The sequence below is a fragment of the Rhinolophus hipposideros genome (genome assembly GCF_964194185.1).
Source record: "Rhinolophus hipposideros genome assembly, chromosome: 20".
Lineage (NCBI taxonomy): Eukaryota > Metazoa > Chordata > Mammalia > Chiroptera > Rhinolophidae > Rhinolophus > Rhinolophus hipposideros.
Genome location: NC_138066.1, coordinates 44,335,045 through 44,357,582, shown reverse-complemented (window position 1 = coordinate 44,357,582; position 22,538 = coordinate 44,335,045). Strand labels below are relative to the sequence as shown.

The 22,538-nt window shown below is 38.5% G+C and overlaps 1 protein-coding gene across 2 annotated transcripts in view; it reads right to left on the bottom strand.

Annotated features, from left to right (window-relative positions):
- MAP2K6 (mitogen-activated protein kinase kinase 6) overlaps positions 1–10,065 on the bottom strand; it is a 112,145-nt gene extending 102,080 nt beyond the window's left edge. Inside the window, exon 1 of one of the 2 annotated variants that reach the window (XM_081027958.1) lies at positions 9,760–10,065. In XM_081027958.1, coding sequence (XP_080884084.1) covers positions 9,760–9,775 — 16 coding nt within the window. In that variant the 5' untranslated portion in view covers positions 9,776–10,065. The remainder of the gene's footprint in view (positions 1–9,759) is intronic. The other variant, XM_081027959.1, reaches the window with a different exon arrangement.
- Between the last annotated feature and the right edge of the window lie 12,473 nt (positions 10,066–22,538).

Here is a 22,538-nt window from a genome sequence, read left to right as displayed (position 1 = left end):
AGGAGAATATGCTTATAATGTTTTCAAATATCACAGAAAGGCTATCTCTTCACATTCACTGCAGAATGATTCCCCAAATCATTCCCAAAATGATGCTGTTCCCACTGGTTTTTCAGATTCTAGCCTTAGCCTTAACTCTAACTCATCCTTCCCACGTGGGATTGGGAGAGGGAGAATAGAGGAAGGGAATGAGTAACTGTCACTCAACATCCAGACCATCTATTCCCATGGTTTCAGCATGGGATTATGGGAAACAACTCAAGCATAGGTATGACTGTTCTGCTTTGGCTGGAGAGAAAGCCGAGAGAGAATCCCTTAATTTCAAAGAAAATTCATTCCTCAATCCCACTGACTCCTCTTCCACAAAAAGAGGTAATTTTAGTACCTTCCATACTGTCTAGTACAAGAGGAAAACAGTGGAGACATAGATTCATTCACAATTTCAAGGAAACTGCACTTGTTACATTTACATAGAAATAACCAGGAAGAAAAGAAATCACTAAGCCAAAAAGGGGCTGACTATTCCTTTAGTATGGTGCCAATCTGGCCATGTTCTTATTACTGTTTTAAAACAATTTAACTTAGATGTGAAGGTTGGGTCTCCTTAGTTACAGCCTATAAGACAGCTAATGGAATCAGAACTCACTGCAGACATTTAATATAAACTTCCACTCTACACAGACCAGTATCTATCAGTAAACCAGTTGTAACCAGTGTTCCTTCGTTCAATGGGCAGTTTCTACTTGGAATTCAACCTCGGCTGTCAGAAAGAGTCAGACCCAGTATTCTATGATTAACAGAGACTTAAAGGAACATGTCAAAAGGCATCTATATATAGGTAGACACAGGTTAGTCGCTGTTAATTACCATCCCAGGTCCTGGTATGCCCACATTTCCAGGGAAGCCATTCATGTGTTCTATCTCCAACCATGTATTTTGGGTATTAGGTTCATAAATTTATTATGGGGTGACGACTCAAGCAGAGTAGCCAGGAGCTCAGATTCTGTGGTCAGATAGACCTTAATTAAAAGCCTCTGCTCTGCCACTATCAGCCTTGATGTCTAAAGCAAGTTCCTTAATCTCTCTGGCCTCACGTTGCTCCTATATAAAATGTGGCATCACCTCTCCAGGCCCTAAGGAGGGGAGAATGAGATCATTCACTAAGCACAGTATCCAGAATACAGAAAAATACCCGCAGTGGTGTTACCATCTGGGGTAGTAGGAATTAGTACTTCCTTGTATGTGACTTAAATTTACCTCATTCTGGATACAGTGACAAATCTAGGCTCATCCTACCAAAGGTACTTTGTCTTCACGTAGCTTCCATCTCCACCCCTTCTTCCCTTTACCACGACCTTCCCTCCTAAATACACACAAACCCACAAATTACGTGAATCTGTAAGCAAACGGATATTCATGCCCCCAAAAAGCATTGTCCACCCATGGTTGAGGGGGACGGTTAAAGAAAATGGCTCTAACCTTTGTAAGAGATGACAACCGGAAACCTGTCTGGGTAAGATGGTGACTGTCTTACCATGGAGGGCAGTTTCCATCTTTATGCCACACAAAAGAAAAGATGGAACCTCTGACCTGGGTCATGATAATAATCAACAAAGCCAGGCAACAGTTGTAGCATGAGAGGTGATTTTAGTTTGCTTTTTAAACAAAATATGGGATCAAGAAGGGCGGAATGAAGGAATGAGGGATGAACTAATGAGCAGCTTCTCAAGGGAGGGGGGTAAAAAAAAAAGAATATAAAACAAACAGGAAGAATGCAGCTCAGGCGAAAGGACCCCAGGATGGGCTAAAGGCGACGGGTAGCTTAGTTCAACGGAAATGAGCAATGGCCTACAAATCTCATAACCAGGAGAAACACTCAGACATTTCCTGTGGGTGGGCCCCAGAGGTCACTGGCTGAGTAGCGAGTGAGTCCTAATCCAGGTTAACAACTTCCAAGTAAGGCTAAAGAGAAATGTAATATGGGGGCTTCATCATGAAAAAACTCCAGGCCGTGATTGAGTCAAGTCATAAAGGGCAAGGTTATCAAACATTTTTTGGAAAGGGCCAGACAGTAAATAATTTGGCTTCGTGGGACAAACAGCCTCCGTCACAACTACTCACCCCTACCATTTTTGGAGGGAAAAACAGCCATGAACAACATATTAATGAGTGAGCACAGCTGTGTTCCAATAAAACTTTATTTGTAGATACGGACTGTGAATTTTATATAATTTTCATGTGTCATGAAATGTTATTCTTTTGATTTATTTCCCAATCATTTAAAAAATGTGCAAAACATTTTAGCTCATGGGCTGAACTTAAAAACAGGTGGGGCTGGATTTGGCCCTCGGGCTGTAATTTGCTGACCCCTGGTGATGAGCATGGGCCCTGTGGTCAGACAGGCCTGGCCTTGCCTTTGGCTCTGCTGCTGACTGGCTGCTCAGCCACAGGCTAGGCAGTTAACCCATTTGAGCCTCAGTTTCTTCATTTATAAATGAATGATAACAGTATCTGTCCCCATAAGATTTTTGCGACGTTCAAAAGCATAATACATGAAAAGTGGCTGACATGAAAAAAGTGATGATGGTGATGATGATAGCATTGGGGGTTAGGGGTTGGGTTGTGATCAGCACTGAGATTTGGAAGTAATGGTCTATAAAACAAACCAAACCAAAACAAAAAAACCATCTGATCCCAATCTGATTTAAGGAGGAAGGTACTGAGTAGAAAATAAATCAGATGACGAGAGTTCCAGCAAGTACCTATTTAATGCTTCAACTCAGAAGTGAGTTGACTAAATTACATGATTTGTGATAGATTTCCTGTGTTATAACCAGAACATCCTCTTACTGCAGAAAGAGAGGGTTTTGTGCACTGACTACCAAAATGTATGGACCAGCTCAGGGAAGGAAAACCATCTGAGGAGACAGAGTGGGAAACAAAACCCAGGGTAGAAGGGGGGAATCGTTTCATTTGGAGGTTTTCCATGCAAAGTTCCTTGTTTTGTCATAGGGCAGCTGTTAAAACCTTTCAGATTATCTCTGACAACCCTTCAGAGGCTCAAGTTCAGAGATAACTTACCAACAGTTCCCGAGACCAGCACAGGAGGGAAGAATTCACTTCAAGCCTATCCCATTAGAGTCTTTGGAAAATTCATCTTAGTTCCGCTTATTTTTAAAAGGGAAAGTTAGTTAGCCAAGGATCATACAAACTTGAAATCTGTTTAGAGGGCATCGGGAGGAGAAATGACTCCTCCAGCCATCTGAAGTTGCTTTTTATGCTATCCTTGCAATTTCCAAATAAAGCAAACATGTAATGGGAATATTAACGCAAACAAGGAAGCACAGGAAGAAAATGACATTGTAATTTAGTGACCCCACAGCTTTTATGAAATGTGGGGGGGGGGGGAAGTGATAGAGATCCTTACTAATAAAAAATACTTTCATCGTCATTTATTGAGCACCTATTATGTATAAGCATGTTGCTAAAAGAGGTGGAAATGCGAAGATATAAAAGAAGAAATGTTAGCTACCCAGCTGGGTCTTTCAGAGGTTGTCCGAAAAAGGCAAATAACAATTAACAGTGGCTAAAACTTGCAGCTATCTAGTGTAGGCAATGGGAATTACAATGAAAGCATTTGCAAAATATCCTTTTGCAGAGAACTGGTAAGAAGCCCCACCACCATGATTCATATATCACCATTTCTTGGGCACAGAAAAAGAACCCCTACTGATTGGACCATCAGCCCCCCCACCCTTGCCAGTCTGCTTCTCACAAAAACAAACAAAACCAAAAAAATGTGAAATATAGTAAAGATTGTGAAGAAAAAAATGCTTTGTAAATATGGATTACTAGTAGTGTTTATGTATGGTTTAGTGAAAAGAATTTTGGGACAGAGAATCAAGATTAATTCTTGTAACAAATCTAGTCAACGAAAGTGAAACACCTTTCATGATTAGACATTGCATATGAAGCCAGAAAAAAAAGAACTATTCTGCAACAATGCACAGACTACAACCACGTGCTATGTAAGAATTGTTTATGAAACAGAGAAAAACTACTTTTGCCTGTAGAGATAATTAAAACTGCAGAAATGTCGAGAAGTAAGTTATTTCCCAAACTGGAATTTTAATCAGATCATTACATTTTTCTTATTTTCATATGGGTCTGGATAGCTATCGACAACATAACAAAATGAGTTTATAAAATATGTGATATTTACTTAAGACATTTTAGTTAAAATTAAAATTCACCAGGGAATTAAACTGTTTAGAGGCATGGAACCCAATTTCCAACCCATGATTACTTAAGCTTTGCAATTTTGGAATGTTCTGGCCTAAGTTTGAAAATATTTTGATCCCCAAATTAAAAATTTAAAGATACATTTTATGAGAAAATTCAAATACGTAAAACACAAATGTCAAAAAAAGGGAAAAATTCAACTTCTTTATTACTAAAAATGCAAAGAAGTGTAAAGTATTAATAACTTTTATTGATTTGATAGAGATTTTTGTCAAATTATTCTACTCAGGATGAAGGAAAGTAGGCATAACTTTTCTGGAGAGCAATTCATTTGACAATATTTACCATGATACTTAAAAGGAAAAGACTGGGTGCTTCCAAACATTATTGGTGGGACTAATTAATGTTAGCTTTCTAGAAGGCAATTTGGCAATATATCCATGCATGTCCTTTGACCTAACACTTCCACTTATAGGAGTTCATCGTGAAGAGATAATAGGGCAAATGTGCAAAGAAGTATGTTCAAGGTGTTCCTTGCAGTTTTGTTTAAAAAGAAACATACTGAAACTATGTGGAAGTCCAATTGAAGATTGAAAACGGCTACATTCTTACATTGTAAAATAATTTGTTGGAAAGTGATGTAACTACATGTGTATGAATATAGAAAGATGTCCAAAATGTATGGTAGAGTGTAAAGTAAGTTGCAAAATATCATATATACTGTGTAAAATAGCACCCATAAATAATAGCATGCATAGCTATATGTATATATGTATGTATATAGAAATGCAAAGAGATAGTCACCAAAAAATTAACAGTAATTAGCTCTGGGTGGTATAACTTTGAGTGATTCTTATTTTATTATTATAAATTTCTCTTTGGTTTGAATTTACTCTCAGTGAGTATATATCATTTTACAGTAATTTTAAAAAGCTATTTGTAAAAGGTAGAGAAGAAAATGACGAGTGGTGAAGAATTGGTTATCTATAGTGATACTAAGGCCATAGTATACGTAATAACCTATGAACTGGAATGATCATCATAGCAATACTCATAATATTGAAAGTTAATAGCACCCCCATGTTTATTGCATTATGTACAACGGCCAAGATGTAGAAACAACCTAAGTGTCCATCAACAGATAAAAAAATATGATATATATATGTATGTATATATATGTATATGTGTGTATATGTGTATATATATATATGCACATATATATACATATATAATGGGATATTATACAGCCATAAAAAAGAAGGAAATCTTGCCATCTGCAACAACATGGATGGACCTAGAGAGTATTGTGCTGAGTGAAATATGTCAGACAGAGAAAGACAAATACCATATGATTTCACTGATATGTGGAATCTAAAAAACAAAAAGCAAAAAAACATTCTCACAGACAGAACAGATTGGTGGTTGCCACAGGTGGAGGAAGGAGGGGGCAAAATGAGTGAAAGTGGTCAAAAGCTACAAACTTCCAGTCATAAAATAAATAAGTCACAGGGATGTAACATACAACATGGTGACTGTTGTTAATAATATTGTATTTCATATTTGAAAGTTGCTAAGAGAGTATATGTTCAAAGTTATAAGAAAAAAAGTTCTGTAACTATGTATAGTCATGGATGTTAACTAGACTTGTGATCATTTCCAAACATATACAAAAATCAAATCATGTAGTACACCTTGAAACTAATATAATTTTGTATAATAAGTATACCTCAATAAAAAAGCTAATAATCATTAGGTTCTATTTAAATAAATACAATAGAATTGGATACTATGAATGTTGAAATAGATTAACTTGGAAATATTTCACAGTGTATTAGTACGTGAAACAAAAGGTAACTAAATAAATACTAGTTTTACATACATTTTGGGTTTATTCATATATATATATATATATATATATATATATATATATATACACACAGAATAGAAAAAAAGTCCAAACAGATATATGCCAAAATGTACACTGTGGTAACTAGTGATTTTTATTTTCTTTTTTCCTTTTCTATATTTTCAAAATTTTCTACAATGAACAAGTATTATTTATATACTAGTTTTATTTTAAGTTTTAAAAATATTCCTTATAGATCTTTCAGATTTTAAAATACTAAAAAGTTGTTAGAAAAATACTAATCTGTGAAAAACAAAGGGATGAGAATCTCAACCATTTCCTCCAGCATTAAATTTACCACAAAGAGACCCCCTGAAAGACCCTGCAGCTGACAAGCAGCCTACTTGTCAAGTGCTGAATGCCACATCAATACAAAAGCAGCTCGGGGAAACCCAAGGTACCTATTCTGATTTTGTGTCCTGAGATGTACGAGGTTATAAAATGTAACTGGCTCAGATTACAGGCTAAGCGTGACAAGTCCGCCTGGTACAACCTAACAAAGGAATTTGCACAGAATGAGAAATTGACACATCTCATTTCCCAGGGTGGAATTAATCACAAAAGCAAAGATCCCATAGTAGAGGTAAGCCCTTGTCTATCACTCTCCTACAAGATTCTGAATTATGCCTTACCCACATTTCTCACGACATGACTGGCCTATTACTATATTTTTAAAGGAGCACGTTTTTAATTTTAAAATTATTTTTAAAGGGGAACATCTAATATTTACTATCTTAAACTAAGGTACTAGTATTTTTTAGAAGGTGAATAGAGGTAGACCTGAGAAAGAGTGCATTTTAACAGGATCAAACTTTTTGTATATTTTCAGGTGAACTGGGAGATGCCAGACCTCCCAACTTCACTACCCTCCTTCCTCCTTCCTTGCCTCCCTCCCTCCCTCCAATCATTAGGGCTGATAACAATAGCTTTTCTCTCCCGGGTAATGTAGATGACACATTTTTCCTGTAGCCTGTCTTCCTGTAAAGTGCAGGAATGGGTGCCCTTCCTGTTAACTTACATTTCAGATTTCCTCAAAAGGCATTCTACCACTTTAATATTTGAAAAATGTCAGTTCAACCCCAGACAGCTAATATAAACAAGCTGGAAAGCATACCACCTAAAGTTACAACAGTGGAAAACAAAATTTCTTTTTAAGAAAGTCTTTCTCGGAATCTCACTGTTGGTAAGGCTGGAAAGAAGTAACCCAGTCCTTCCAGCTCCTAGGGTGTCTGTAATTCTTTTGCCTCTGCTGTGCCTTAAATTAGAGGTCTGTAAAACCGAATTATAGTGATCTAGAAAGTTCGTAAAGGTCCATGAATTGAACATGTTGTTAAATTCTTCAGTGCTATGAGATTTTATCCACCTTTCACTGTCCTTCCCATTTCATTTGGTTATATTATGACAAAGAAGTTGGGTACTGCAAAAAGTGTCTTGGCCATTTGAGAATACCATAACTGAATTAGGCCAATTCCACATTGAAAGTACAGGCCAAGGCTCCTTTGTCATTTCTGAAATGATCACCTACTTCTTTCTATCCATAATTTTCCTTTTGGACAGAAACCTCCACCTTCGGAATGGGACCGAATTAAGAAAACTACCTGGATAAATGGAAAATGATTTGAAGAATGCCAGTACCTGATCTATTATGGGCATACCTGTAATGGGAAAGTATCATGCTAGTAACTCTTAGCTTCCCAACTCAAAAACTGGCTCTACTAGGAGGGAGCTGCCTTAGGAGTATGCCCCCAAAATGCAAATAGAAACCTGATTTGGTTTAGACCATTAGACCATAAGGGCCAAAGATAAACTCACTATACCACCACCTTCCTCATGAAACCTTCCTGACTCTTCCAGAAAGATCCTTTTTATCTCTAAACTCCAACCCCGCCATTTCTCTTCACTATCTATGCAGTTATCTTGTATTACAATGACTTGCTTTCTTTCAGCCATACATGGTCTTTCATGAACCGCAGGGTAAGTTCTTTGAAGGAAACGACTACATTTTAAATATTTTTGGATGCCCCCAAATCCTGTCCAGGGTGTGTGTATATTTATACATATGTTAAACAGAACTGAACTGAATGCGTGAATATATACAAAATACAAAGTAACCAGGTGCCATCTCTTGAATACCTGAAAGCATGGAATGTCCCTCCCAAGCTGTTACTTGTCTGTTCATTTAGGAGACTGGAGGTTCCCCCTCTATTCAGGAACCTGTGCACCTCATAATGCCAACTCCTAGGTTCTTGAGCACGCTTAGCTTTTTAGATTCCATTCCCCCTGCATGCTCAAAGAAAAGCAGAGCCCTACTTAGAACTCTTGAGAATACACATTACTTTATTCTTGGGCTGTGAGGTATGATTCCCATCCGGTAGAATTAAAAAGTGGTGCAAACAACTCCAAAAAAAAGTGGCCGAAAGCTTATGAGACATTTTAATCTCCCCAGGTCACACTTACACTGCCTACTTGCTTAGGTTGTGCCCCAGTAACCTAACTCACCCGGTGCTTAACTCACCTCTTTAACCCACACATTTCTCACATGGCAAGTGCTTTGTCTCTAGTAAAGGATTTGTTCTGAAACAAGTGCCTTGGGGTCCTAGAACACCTGACAGCACCTCCCCAGCTCTCTGATGCCATGTCAGAAATTTTATTTTAATCCCTCCCCCAGCATGACATTAATCCTGCAAAATACAACTGTGTAAAAAACATTTTTTAAGAAAAAAAAAACCATAAAGAAAACAACCATAACCCTGAACTTCTGACCTATTATATTGTCGCTGACTAAATACATGCAATTACACCCTTAAAAGATTTCATTATGGTTGTTAATGAAACAGGACAGTCCCCCCACCTTAGTGGAATGCTTAAAAGGATAGTTTTTCTTCCAATATCCCCCCACCCAGAAGCAACACATCTCCCAAATGAGAAGACATAAAACATCAGTGTCCTTCCTCATTGCTGCTTCTAAATACTGTGAGCCAATAAGCAATTAGTGTAAGGCGCAAAATCTCAGAAGAGACAGACTTCTCTACGTTTTTAAAACATATTATTCACACTTCACCTTTACTTCCTTTAAAAATCAAAAGTTGCTTAATGTTCAAAGGGATATCAATGGAAATTTAGCTAAATACTGGCACAGCAACGGCGCATTCCCAAAGGAATATAAGATTACATTAATTTCCTACTAGTTTAACTCAAGTTTTACCTTTCATCTTCACCCACAGACTTTTGAAAAGTTTGTATTTCTGTTCCACATAAAATTACTTGTAATAGGCGTGCATACGAAAGAATTTTACAATTATATAAAGCATTGCACATTTAGACGCTACCAACCTGCTCTATCTCTCCTGACTGTGCAAAAGGCAAAAAGAGCTCAGTAATCCTAGCAGAAGAATGCAAATAACGTCAATGCACAGCTGAACTGCAAGCCCTGCCTTACAGGAACTCTCTGTGTCTGCAAAAAAAAGACACATACTAAACAGGAAATGCAACTGAGCTGTGGAAAACCTCAAACTTAAAAATGCAATCGCTAGGCGAAAATTGCATCCATGCATTCATAAATGCATGCACAACCCTTTGCATTTTTGCAAGTAATGCAAATTGGATCTTACCTTTCGACTGAGACATTTTCCCCTTTCCTTTGATGGGGGAGGGGAGCACAAAAGACTTTGCCTTGCTTCTCTTCTGTAGCTAGTTTTGCAACAAAGATGCAAGCTGCAGGCGTGCAATCTTCATGCAAGTGGAGTTTCTCTTGACCGATCCAGCAGATGGACTTTCAGGGAATCAAGGTGGAAATGCACACCTTGCAAAACAGACTGGAAAGTGATTTGTTTCCCCCAGTTGCAACGTTAGGGAAGGCTGTGCTGCAGCTACATGATGGGCCAGGGCTGGCAGCTAAAAGCTCCAAACTTGGAACTGAGTATCTTGTGCGCAGACGTCCTTCCTGCTAAGCGCGGGGGCCACTGGGTAATGTAGTTCCGGAGCAGAGTCCACCGGGCTCTGATTTAAGGAAACGTGGTTGCGCGGATCGCTGAGTGAGATGACTGGGTGCGACGTAGGTTGCGCCCAGATGAATCAGATACGCACTCTAGTAAGTGGTGGGCGAAAAACGGTCAAGGCCAAGGCATTTTTGTTATCGAAAAGCCCCTGAAACAACAGCTAAAGAACAATAGTAGGCTAAAAAGCTTTGGCTCAATCAGTACTAGGTCCTTTTGGGTGTTTTGGTGTTTGCAGGCAGCACCTGTTGTCTGTCCCTGCCTGTAGATGTTTTATGCTCCCACCTCCATTTTTAAAAACATTTTTCTCATGGAGAATTTGTTGGTGACGTGGCTGGCTAGAGGTAAGGTTGCCTTTGCAACTGCAGTAAAGATACAAAGTTTTATTTAGTAAGAATGATCTAGGTGGGTTATTTTAAAGGAATCAAAAATTCAGTAGTGGGTGGGTGGGGAGTGGGTTTGGGAAGTTCTCGTTTCTTGAAGAGTTAGAGAGGCAGTTCTGCTTTTTATGTATAAAAGCTAACTTTACCGAAGTTAAAATATTTAGATGCTTTTTGTCACCTAGGGAGTGGAAAGACCCTGGCCTGAGGGAGAAAAGGAGTGGTAATCTTAAATTTACAAAGTCAAATATCTTGAAATTCTTCAACAAAATTAACAGACATGTGTTGAGCTAAGATGTGCCCGGCACCTTTCTAGGGCCTGGGGTGGTCCATTTGTCACTATTGCTGATGGCTCAGGGATGGGTGGCATAAGAAAGTCACCGGAAGCCAGAGAGGCCTAGAATATTCCATGCAAGGAATGGAGAGGAGTGAGGTGGCCTGGAGTGAAAAGAGCTCAGACTTGTACTTCACTGAGTAAGACCAGACTCAGAAAGGTGCTTTTCAAGGAAGAGAGGGAGGAATGGAGGATTTCAGGCTTCTGAGGTAGGAGCCAAGCACAGTGGAGGAATGAGGATAGCCTATTCAGGGATCACAAAGGATATCGTGTTGCCTGGTGTAAAAGTGGTGAGGGTGGATGCACTTTACAGGTGAAGACTCTAACAAGGCCTAAAAGGCAGGCCAGTGGTTTGGACTTTATTCCCCAGGTATCTGAGAGGTGGTGAAAGGGTTTTTGAAAAGGGTATAACTTAAAGCATTGTTTTAAGAAGGTACATTTGGCCTCAGTGGTCAAGGTGGTTTAAAACTGGGAGAGGTCAAAGATAGGCCAGGTGAGTAGTGAATCTCCAAAAGAATCACTTTGAAAGAAGATCCAGCTGGATTTGATGATGCTAATGAGAACGATTGGAATTTTATGAAGAATTCTAGGAAGCCAGGGCCTTCTGTGTAAGGATGAATCAGAGGGAAGAAGGCCACCATGTTTCAGTTACAAATTAGCAAATCAATTCTTAAAGCAAATAAGCGACAGGTCATGGAACTAACATTCATTTGCTTAAGTTGAGCCCCTCTGCTGACATTGAGCATTAATCAGTGTCACCTCATGTGCATGTCAGCTCCTGCTCCTAAGAGGAAGGCGTTTCTGTCTTCTGAGCACAGACACAGGGACCAGCTCACTTCCTTCCACTGTCTTTCTGGGCAAATCCATGTTCTCTGCGTCCCTTCCTCACTTTCTTGCACACACTCTCAGCACTTCATTGAACCAGCATTTTTTTTTTTTAAGTATAATTGAACCAGACAGCATGTGGGTGTGAAAATCCATTTCAGTGCATCTAATTCACTTTTGCAAACATTGATGGGGTCCCCTGCTAGGTCCCAGGCCCTAGAATAGCTTCTGGAGCTGCACGTAGCCGCCCTTAGCCCAGGTAGGGCCTGAACAACCACCTAGAGCTCACTGCAGTTTGCATTTTACGAGTATGTGGTCAGCAGCATTGCTCTGAAATTGCCCCAGACTCCCTTATCTGTGAAAGAGTTCTAATCAAAACTTGCCCAATGCATTTTGCTACTGTTGTTGGTGCTTGTACGTTCTCTGCACAGGCATGCACAGTTCTCTGCTGGTAAATGGATTGTGTTCTGAAAATCCGTCTGTCGTTCATATTCCCATAGGAACAGCGACACGTTTAACAGCCACTGAACAAATAGACTCACACTCCTATGCAATACATTACCTGAACCCTAAGTTTAAAAATAGCAAACTTTATCATTTTTCTTTCTGGGAAGAAATGTTTTACAGTTGTCTATAGGGACTCAACCCCTCTGAAGTCTTTGATTCCAGGAGGAAAAGGTTTTCTTCTTGCCTTGGTGGTAAAAGGTTTCCTCGGCCCACATCCCTGGGCAGATGGAGGGGCTGTCCCTCTGTATACTCGCGGGTATTTCTTCTTCTTGCCAGTTTGTGGCAATGCTCCTAGGAGGAGAATGCCTCCCATGATGGCATTTGCAAGAGTGAAACCTGGCACGATTGTTCTTTGACTGGACAGTACATCAGGTGTTTTATCTTGAGATAACCTGTGTGCCTACTTCGAATCCCCCATATTTGTCATTTTCTGGACTTCAGATCTTTCTAGAATGCAAGTTTGATGCACTTTCCCTCAGTTTCTAGTTACTTTCAAGATCAATTCCAGACTCTTTAGCGTGGTATGATTGGTTCCTCGAGATCTGGCCTCTGCTTCTCTCCAGAGTCACTTGGCGCCATGTGTCGATACTACAGCCAGAAGCCAGGTTTTCTCCCTTCTTGCTTTTAGATACACTGCTCCCTGTGCCTGGCAGGCTTTTTCCTTTCTCTGTCTAGCTCATTCTGATGTGTCCATGAAGATACTGGTTAGCCGTCACTTTCTTTCATCCACCTTGTATGATGCATCACCCTAAGACCACCCTCGGTGTGAAGGATTCCCTACTTCTGTAGCACCTTGCGCACACCTTTCCTAATGCTCCTCAGAAGGCTGATGGGTGTTCATTTATGTTTTGTCTCCCCCAGAAGACTGAACTACTGCAGATCAGAGACTCATCTCTGCATTCCTAGTGCCCAGTATCTGGCATAGAATAGGTACTCAAATGCATGCTGAAATAAAGAATGGAGTAGATGAGAAGAGGACCTATGACCACAGATTCCAACAACGGAGTAAACACCTGCCGGGTGTTTACTAGATTCCAGCAATGGAGTAAACACCTGCCGAGGAATCTAGAGCATCTGAGGAAGGCCCTGTGCTGTCAGGTGAGAGGTATGAGATTCTCGGAAAGGTACCCTTAGGTGAGGTCAGACTGGCTCTGAAGGAATTATTCTAGAGATGTATGTGGGGTGGGAAAGGAAGTGGGGTTAGGGCATCAAAGCCAGGAGCGATTTTTGCCCTCCAGTGGACATCTGACAATATCTAGAGACATTTGTGGTTGTCACAACAATGAAGAGGGTGGGGTAGTGATTTTAGCATCTAGTAGGTAGAGATAGGGATGCAGGTAATCGGGAAGCCCCCATAACAAAGAATTATCTGGTCCAGTGTCAACAGTGCTGAGCTTGAGAAACGCTGCCGCGTAGTCATATCAAGAGAAGTTACTGATGCTCCATTTTTTAGTTTAAAGCTAATGAGATTTGGTAAGACGTCACTTTTGATATGAGAAAAACACTAGAATTAGAAGCTATTGTTCTTCTCCTCACTGTGGAAAATATTAGCTGTGTCTCCTAGGGCAAGGCACTTCAGTTTTCTCCATCTCTCTTTGTCCCAGGAAATTAAGGTCGGTCAGACTAAGGTCCCCTTCCAGTTCTAATATTCCACACCTCTCAGCCCAGCCCACATGTCTGATTAAAACCCCCATCTGGCTTCTGGAAGTCTGAAGAAGTCAGGACTCTATAGAAAGCAAAACAAACAGTGTGCTTCTCTGTGAAGTTCAATTTATACTTAAATTTGGACCTCCTTTGTAACAGTCCTAATTAATTCCGTATTTGATTAACTAATGACTTTTACTATACAGGGTGATTCAAAAAGAATTGCACCTTGGCCACCCAGATCCCCAAATATCTCATTTTGTCACTTCTTCCACAGGAAATACCTCCAGAACCTCATGTGTGTACAGCACCTTCCTTTTCAGTCTTAAAGAAATGAAGTTTGTCATGGCTGCCATTTCAGTTGTCAAAGGTGATGTATTACAGAGAGGTCAAGGATGATTGATGTATGCCCTAGTGACATGAGAGGTACATATTAAACATTTATTAAATAATATAGAGAGCTGGGAGAATTTCTTTATAGTGGGGGTTGTCAAATGATGGCCCATGGTCCAAATTCATCATGCCTGCGGTTTCTGTTAATAAAGTCTTACTGGAACACAGCTATGCCCATTCCTTATTTATCATCAGTGGCTGCTTTTGAACTACAAGACAGTTGACTATTGTGACAGAGACTGGCCCACAAAGCTTAAAATATTTACTATCTGGCCCTTTACAAAGTGTCCACACCCTGCTTTACAGGTTGACTGCATGTTCCTATAAACCCCTACCATCCTGTAATCAGTTACTGGATCAATTACTGCAATGACTTCCAGACGTGGTCACTTCTTTTGGAATCAGCCTACAGTTGAACTGTTTCTAATGCAAATGTCTTAACTCCACAGTTACACTGTAAAATCCTTGAGACTACTCCTGAATACCTTGGAGATTCCATCTAGCACAGCAGGGCCGTACCTAGCAAGCTTGTTATAAATATTTCTTCATGATTGATTAAATGGAGCCTTTATTATAAGAATCATGAACCTTGTTATAAATATTTCTTCATGATTGATTAAATGGAGCCTTTATTATAAGAATCACGAACCTTGTAGCATAAGAAAAAATTAGCTCTCAGTTTTCCTTAAGTACACCCAACTTTCCATCGATTTTACTTTCCATCGATTTTACTTTTCCTACATATCTCTCAGGATGTTCAAGTCCTAGTATGTTTCAGCACTAGGTCTAAAGTAGGACTGAGAAAACTCAAAATATAAAATACAGGCAGTGCCAGCTATGCAACAGAAATCTCACAAGTCTTTTTATCCCAAGGACCAAACGAAAGGAGAAGAGGGAAGCACCCGGTTTATTTTGTCCCATTTAAAAAGTAGACGTTTATTGGGCCGGCCTGGTGGTTTAGGCGGTTGGAGCGCCGTGCTCCTAACACGAGGATCGCTGGATCAATTCCCACATTGGCCAGTGAGCTGCGCCCTCTACAGCTAAGATTGTGAACAACGGCTCTCCCTGGAGCTGGGCAGCCGTGAGCAGCCCAAGGTTGCAGCGGGCTGCTGTGTGCTGCCAGCGGCAGCCGGTGGCCAGTGTGAGTGGCCGGCTCGAGCGGCCGACAGGTGACTGGCAGTCGGGGGGGAGCGCAAAGCTCATAATACCAGCATGGGCCAGGGAGTTGTGTCCTACACAACTAGACTGAGAAACAACAGCTTGAACTGGAGTGGTGGGGGGAGGTGGAAGAAGGGGGAAAAGTAGACTTTTATTAAGACCTACAGTTGTGACAATTATGGTATGGGTTAAGAAAATGGACAAAGTATAATCCCTGGTCTGAAAAGCTTAAAATCCTGAAGGTAATATTAATAACATCTTTGTAATAGTTTAAGGTTTACAAGCTCTTTTCACATACACCATATCATTTTTATTCTTAAATGATGCTGTGGGATGGGTTGTCCCAACTTCCCAGTTTATCATCATCACCTCATGTTGTTTTACTTGGACAAGATGGAAAAACGTAATTGAAACCCTTCTTGACTACAGATGCAAAAACTTGTCTTCTGATTCCTAGTTCCTTACTTCAAGCTATCCTATCTAGTCTTAAGCTAGGTAACTTTGAATAAATGCCCTAGAACTGTGCCTTTGTTGGGCTAAGAGTAATCTGGTAATGTTTTCCCTCATTTTATATTAGCTATTAATGGGACAACCTCAATTCAGGACTTATAAAGTGCAAGATAAATCTGTATATTTCCTTCACACTCTGTACCTTAACCAATACACTGATGTAAGACAAAGTGTTGTACCCTTCAAAGAATCCTTGATCTGCTTACATTGATATTAATGGATGGTTCCAGGCTTCAGTCACAGACCTGAATAATTCAGGTCATACTGACCTGCTACACTTTTTTAAAAAACTATAAAATATTCTGAGAAAGTTTTTATTTTTAATTTATTTTATTTGGGGGGTGGGAAAGAGGAACAGGACTTTATTGGGAAACAGTGTCAACTTCCAGGACTTTTTCCAAGTCAAGTTGTCCTTTCAATCTTAGTTGTGGAGGGCGCAGCTCAGTTCCAGGTCCCGATACCGGTGTTAGTTGCAGGGGGCGCAGCCCACCATCCCTTGCGGGAGTCAAAACGGCAACTCTGTGGTTGAGAGGACGCTCTCCAACCAACTGAGCCATCTGGCATTGGCCCATGTAGGAATAGAACTGGCAGCCTTTGGTATTAGCACAGAGCTCCCGCCTGAGCCACCGGGCCGGCCACCCTGAGAAAGTTTTTAGATAGGTGATATATGCAAGTTACAGAAAAAGTTTGGAATTCCATGGAAAATTAAGGAACTATTCGAACTACAGATGTATTGAAATACAGGCAACATAATAAATTAACTTTTTCTTAAATTGTTCCACTTGGATCAGTGTCCAAAGGTAATGTTTTATTATTAACAGCAATGGCAGATAAGTAGAAAATGCTACTGATTTTCCGTATTTACTCTCTTTTGAAATGAGTTAGACTAATAATTTTAGTTGTGGGCCAAACTCATAAAAACAATATATAAGTTTCAAATTAATATGTTGCATAATAAAATAGTATTTTATAAGTATTATGTAGTTTCATGGTATTAAAAAGCAGCTATTTGAGAATATAATGAACATCTGATGGTATTTTATAGGTTGGGTTTCCTACAGTAAAGAGGTTTACGGTGCAATAGTATGAGTACATGCTTCATGCCCGTTCATGGTTCTGTATCGTACAGTACAAGGAGTAAAACAGCAGAAATACGTTAGATTGTACTCCACTGCCTCTGGAATTCTTTGGAAGTTGATTTTAGACTCTTTAACTTCCTGAAATTTAGATAGGAAATGTAGATAACCTAAAAACCTGCATGTTTGCTAAAGACAACTTGAGATTTCCATTTTACAGGGACTTCTTTGTTTCTTGTTTTTGTTTTTTTTTTTAAATCCAAATAAATATCAAAATGCATTTATTAATCATTTTTTAGGAAAATTTCCAAATCAGGTGCTACTGTAAGTATGTAAAGAAACCGTGTGGAGTATGGTAACACCATCTGGCGCTGTGAATAAATTTTGGATGCTTGGGAAAATTTCAAAGAAAAATGTGGAAAATTTTGTGTATAATTTTCTTAAACTTATTTCCATGAGATCCATGATTTAGGAAGCTTGTTTTACAGGTTTTCAGTAGACATTTGAATTTTCTTTTTAATACCCAGATAGTGCTTTATAAAAAAAACATAATTCTTGGCTCTTAATTTTTAATGACTCATTAATTTTGGTAAAATGCAGCTTCTAATAGTAGTTGTTTAAAATGTACTAGGTAAAAAGTCTTTAAAGGATTTATGAGCTTCGTAATATTAATTTGTGCTCCATCTTAATGAGCTGGCAAACCAAAGTGCATCTCCGTTTAAAGTTAGGGCAACTGAAGTACAGTATATGTTTATGACTTTTTAGGTAGAATCAAGAAAGGAAGCAGAATACGATTATGACCTCTAACTACCATGTTTCCCCCAAAATAAGACTGGGTCTTACAGTATCTACTAAGCGTGGACAAAAAAATTATAACAGTGTGAGCAAAAAGGCACCTCAGATATAAGTACATTGTTCTATTTATTCCTGTATCTGTAAATACCTGTTTCTTCGTTTTTCAACATTGGAAGAGTCAAATTGATTGAGATTTTAATTTGGTAGTTGAGGGCACTATTTTAGTTGCAAACTGGGAACCCTCGTTGTCATAATTTCAAGTGACCGAGTTCATATGATGTTGACTTAAGAGTAATAGCAAGGTGAAACTAAAATCATTACTAGCTGTTCTCTGTTATATTTAAAATTAAGTACCAGAGAAACAAAGTTTTCTTGAAAATATGATTAAAACAAGGTTATACTTATGTAGATGCTGCCAATATATTAATAATATACCTCCCAAGGCATACATAAAGCCTGTGTTTTATAAGGATGTTAATTATTTCATGGTCAAGTCTTTATATAACCAATAGTCATGGCCTGTTTTTCAAGGGCAATGGTGACTCTAAAATACGGAATTTATTGGCCGATGGTGCTGTTCAATGCCGTCCTATATGTTTCATGTGTTCTGTTTCAAACCCATTTTTGATAATTAATCAACAGATGTTACATGAAAAAATTGTTCTAAGGAATCTAGGTAGTAATTTTTTCTCAGCCATTCACATTTAATTTGGGAAGGGAATTTGAATAAATAAATGAATACCTGTCCTACCTGTCTGTACAAGTTTATGTTAATAGAGGAATAAAATATAATGAATATTTCTTAAAGTCAAGTGTTCTGTTAAAAACAGTTTAGATTAAAAGAGGTCGAAAAATTCAGAATGATAGTATACTATATTATAAGCAAATATTTCATGAAAATTAGTGGCTATGGTCAGCCAAAGATGAAAAGTAAAAGGGAGACAGATCATTTGGAGTGTATTTGATATGCTTGTACCTTATACCTAAAACACTAAGTTAATACACAAAACAGAAAGTAATCAATTTTAAGTTAAAGAATTTCAGGTTTATTTCATGGAAAACGATTGCCCCACTTCACATTTATGTAAATAAGTTTCTCTGTTACCCTGTTTCCCCGAAAATAAGACCTAGCGAGACCATCAGCTCTAATGTGTCTTTCGGAGCAAAAGTTAAATTAAGACTCAGTCTTATATAAGACCGGGTATTCTATTTTATTCTGTTCTGTTCTGTTCTGTTCTGTTCTATTTTATTCTATTCTATTCTGTTCTATTCTGTTCTATTCTGTGCTGTTCTATAAGACCCGCTTTTATGTTATATTAAAATAAGACCGGGTCTGTATTAATTTTTGCTCCAAAAGACGCATTAGAGGTGATTGTCTGGCTAGGTCCTATTTTAGGGGAAACATGGTATCTTAGCTCCACTTAGAATCATCATTGTTTGCATTCAACTGAACAGTTGATGATCGAGAACTTAAGACAGTTCAGCTGATGGAATACCATGTGTTATGATTTAGGCCATAAATATTGTGAAAAAATATGAGTAATAAAAATTAAGTGAAGGTGAATTTCAGTCCCCAATTTTAGGTTTTGAAGACTTTGCTAGAGATAGTAAAGTGTCGAATACCAAGAATATACCATTGGAAGATCCTATTTTCCTGTGCAATATCCCGTGGAAGCAGATAAGTTGACAAAACTCTAGCACTTGTTTCCATGACCAATTCCAGTTTCCATTATCTTCTTCTAGTTGTTCACAGCTGTTGACTATACTGTCTCGATGTAGGTCAGCCATCTCATGAGGCTTAAAGCACCAGTTTTGGAGCCAGACTGCCTAGATTGGACTCCCAGCTTTTCTAATGACTAGTTCTGTGACTTGGGCAAAATGGATCACTTCTCTATTGCCTCTGTTTCCTATCTGTATAAAGGTGATGAAAATAGTACTGACTTCATGGAATAGTTGAGAAGATTAAGTGAATTAATCCACTTAAAGCTCTAAGAAGAGTGTCTGGTCGATGATATATGCTTAGTGGCCATTAGCTGTTGAGGCTTTTGGTTGCTATTATTTCTATTAAGTTTCCAGGCATTGGCTTCTTTCTTGAGAATGAAGATATTATATTTGAAAGAGAACCTTGGCATATAAGAACATGTCTCCTACCAAGTGACAAGGAACAGAACCTTTTAAGACAGGAGATAAGAAAGCTTTGAGGTTAGAAGAATGTTACCACCAACATAAGGAAATGTGAATAGAAATGCTTAGTTTAATGGAAGGGAAAGAGAGAAGAAATATTTTATTGTTGTAGCAAGTCAAAACACTGTTGGATACTTGTTAAGAGGAAGTGGAGGCCATCTGGAGAAAACAATTCCATTCCACAGTGTGGCTTGGATTTAAAAGACAGCTGAATAGCTAAACCATGAATTATGTAGGCCTTTGGCTGTATAATGCCATAGATTAACAAAGCAAACAGCAGGGGGCATAATGGTAGTTAATGAGAGGTGGAAAGAATTGTCAGGCTTCAAAGATCAGGTTTTGTATGATTTCCCTTGTTAAAGAAATATACTGATAAGATTATTTTGGTTCTTTCCAATCATTTAAATGCCTTAAGACCTTAATATTCTAAATCCTTTCATTTTATTTATTTTATCTGTATGTTATCTAGTCATTGCTTTTGTGTTAACGTTTTTTCTTGTAACCGTTACTAGTGGTTGATGCCTTTTTACTATTTATCTTGTTAATTAGCTCAACTTTAAAATTTATATCAGGCATATTTTTTAAATTATCAAAATATGTTTTCCCGGTGGCCTAGTTAACTGATAACTAAATACTAAGGGGGTTAGGTTAAGCATGTATGGGAGATATGTTATTATTATTTAAAAATAAATTCTTATCAAGATTTATTAATTGATTCCATGTTTTTAAAAAATTGTTTAATACCTCCAAAATGATCCATATAGATTGTATGGAATTAGGCAGGAGTTAAGTGAAAGAACCAGAAAAAAAATTAGATAATTTTTTTGTTATGTGAAATATTTTACTTTCCACCATAATGAGTTAAAAAACTTATTCATTCTTCCTTTATCAATGTTAAGAGAAGTCCAGACATGAAAATCATCCTGTAAGAATCTGCAGAATTTCTATAGACGATGTAATACAGAATTGTACACCTGAAATCTATGTAAATTTACTAACAATTGTCACCCCAATAAAATTAATTAAAAAAAAAAAAGAATCTGCAGAATTTCAAAATGATAGGATTATATTAAAAATTTAAGAAGTGTTCAATAACATTTCAGCCCATAGGTAGTATGTTGTATTGCTTTCCTTCCACAATATTATTACCATTTTCTCCAGTTACAGATTCAAAAGCTAAATTTTGAGTTAACTAAAAATGTACACATTAAACTTTCAACTTTAATTTTTGAGTGAATTACTTTAGGAACTTATGATCAATGTTCATTTTGAGTAGATAATAAGTGAGGACGATAAAGTATTTTTAAGATTTCAAGTTCACAGTGACTGAGTTTTCTTCAAAGAAAAAAGGTTTCTGCTGCAAGAGCTGAGCAAATATCTGTCGGTGCACCTTCCCCCAAAATGAATTGAGCCTTGTGTCTTAAAAACAGCATTTTAAAAATAAGTCATAAGGGAGATGAAGAGCTGAGCTGTGGTGGATGATATCCAGTTATCTCTTCAATCAGTTTTGTATAATGCTTGGGAAGCAGAACAACAAGTAATATGAAATCATTTTTCAAGATGCTATATGTGCACGCTCTTAGTTCTACTTCTGTATTCATTGGAACAGGCAATTTATTCAATGCGCTTGTACTACTCCAAGAACAAAGACCAATTTCCCTGAAGGTTATGAACACTCCTGAATTTTACAAATGCAAAAAAAAATTTATGTTGTCACATTTAGATAAGGAAGTGTGCTAGATTTATGAGTCTCCATGGTGAGTCTTCGGAAGTATATTCAGAAAGTAGATGTAGACAGTTCTTAACAAGCATTGACAAGTAGTAATTAACAGTGAGTGTTGTAGAAGAGGGAGGACTAAAAGGATATGCGCATGGGCTTCTGAACAGGAGTATCTTTTACTCTTGGGAAAACAGGTATCCCATTGATCTGCTTATGATCCTTAGTCTGGGTTTCAGGATTAGGGCATGCATCTGTGTGACTGAAATGAACCACCTGTTGTCTTCAAATAAAAGTGAGGAAAAGGTCGCGTAAGGACAATATATTAATCCTGTTGGCACCTCGTAGGCCTTTTGTTTGTTTTGTTTTACTTTAGGGAGATGTGTGGGGCTGAGGGTAGAAATGCCTCCGTTTGGACCCCCTCCTGCGATTGTGCCCAGGTCCTTGGCATGCATGATCACCTGGTAGCCATGCAGGAGATGCCAAAGTTCACAAGTAGCCTGTATCTTTGCTCTCCAGTTTTTTCTCGAATGTTTACATGGTTTTATTTGATCTTTAATCGTACCAGTGGTGCCTTGGGGGAGAACCATTTCCCTTACAACCTACGTAGAAACAGTGTTCATACTGAAATGTTCATATCATAGCTGCCTGACAAATAATCCAATGTGGAAAGCACAGACATGTTACAGCTTTCCTCTCTTTTCGTGAACTCTAACCTGAATGAACAAAACACAGAGATTTCTCTCTCCACGCGCTCCCCCCCTCGGAATCCCCCCGTTTTGGGGGGTACAGTCCTGCTTAAACTCGTTTCTGTTACATTCCACACAGAGGCCAGAGTTCGGAATGTGTACACACTCTACCCTTGCCCAGTT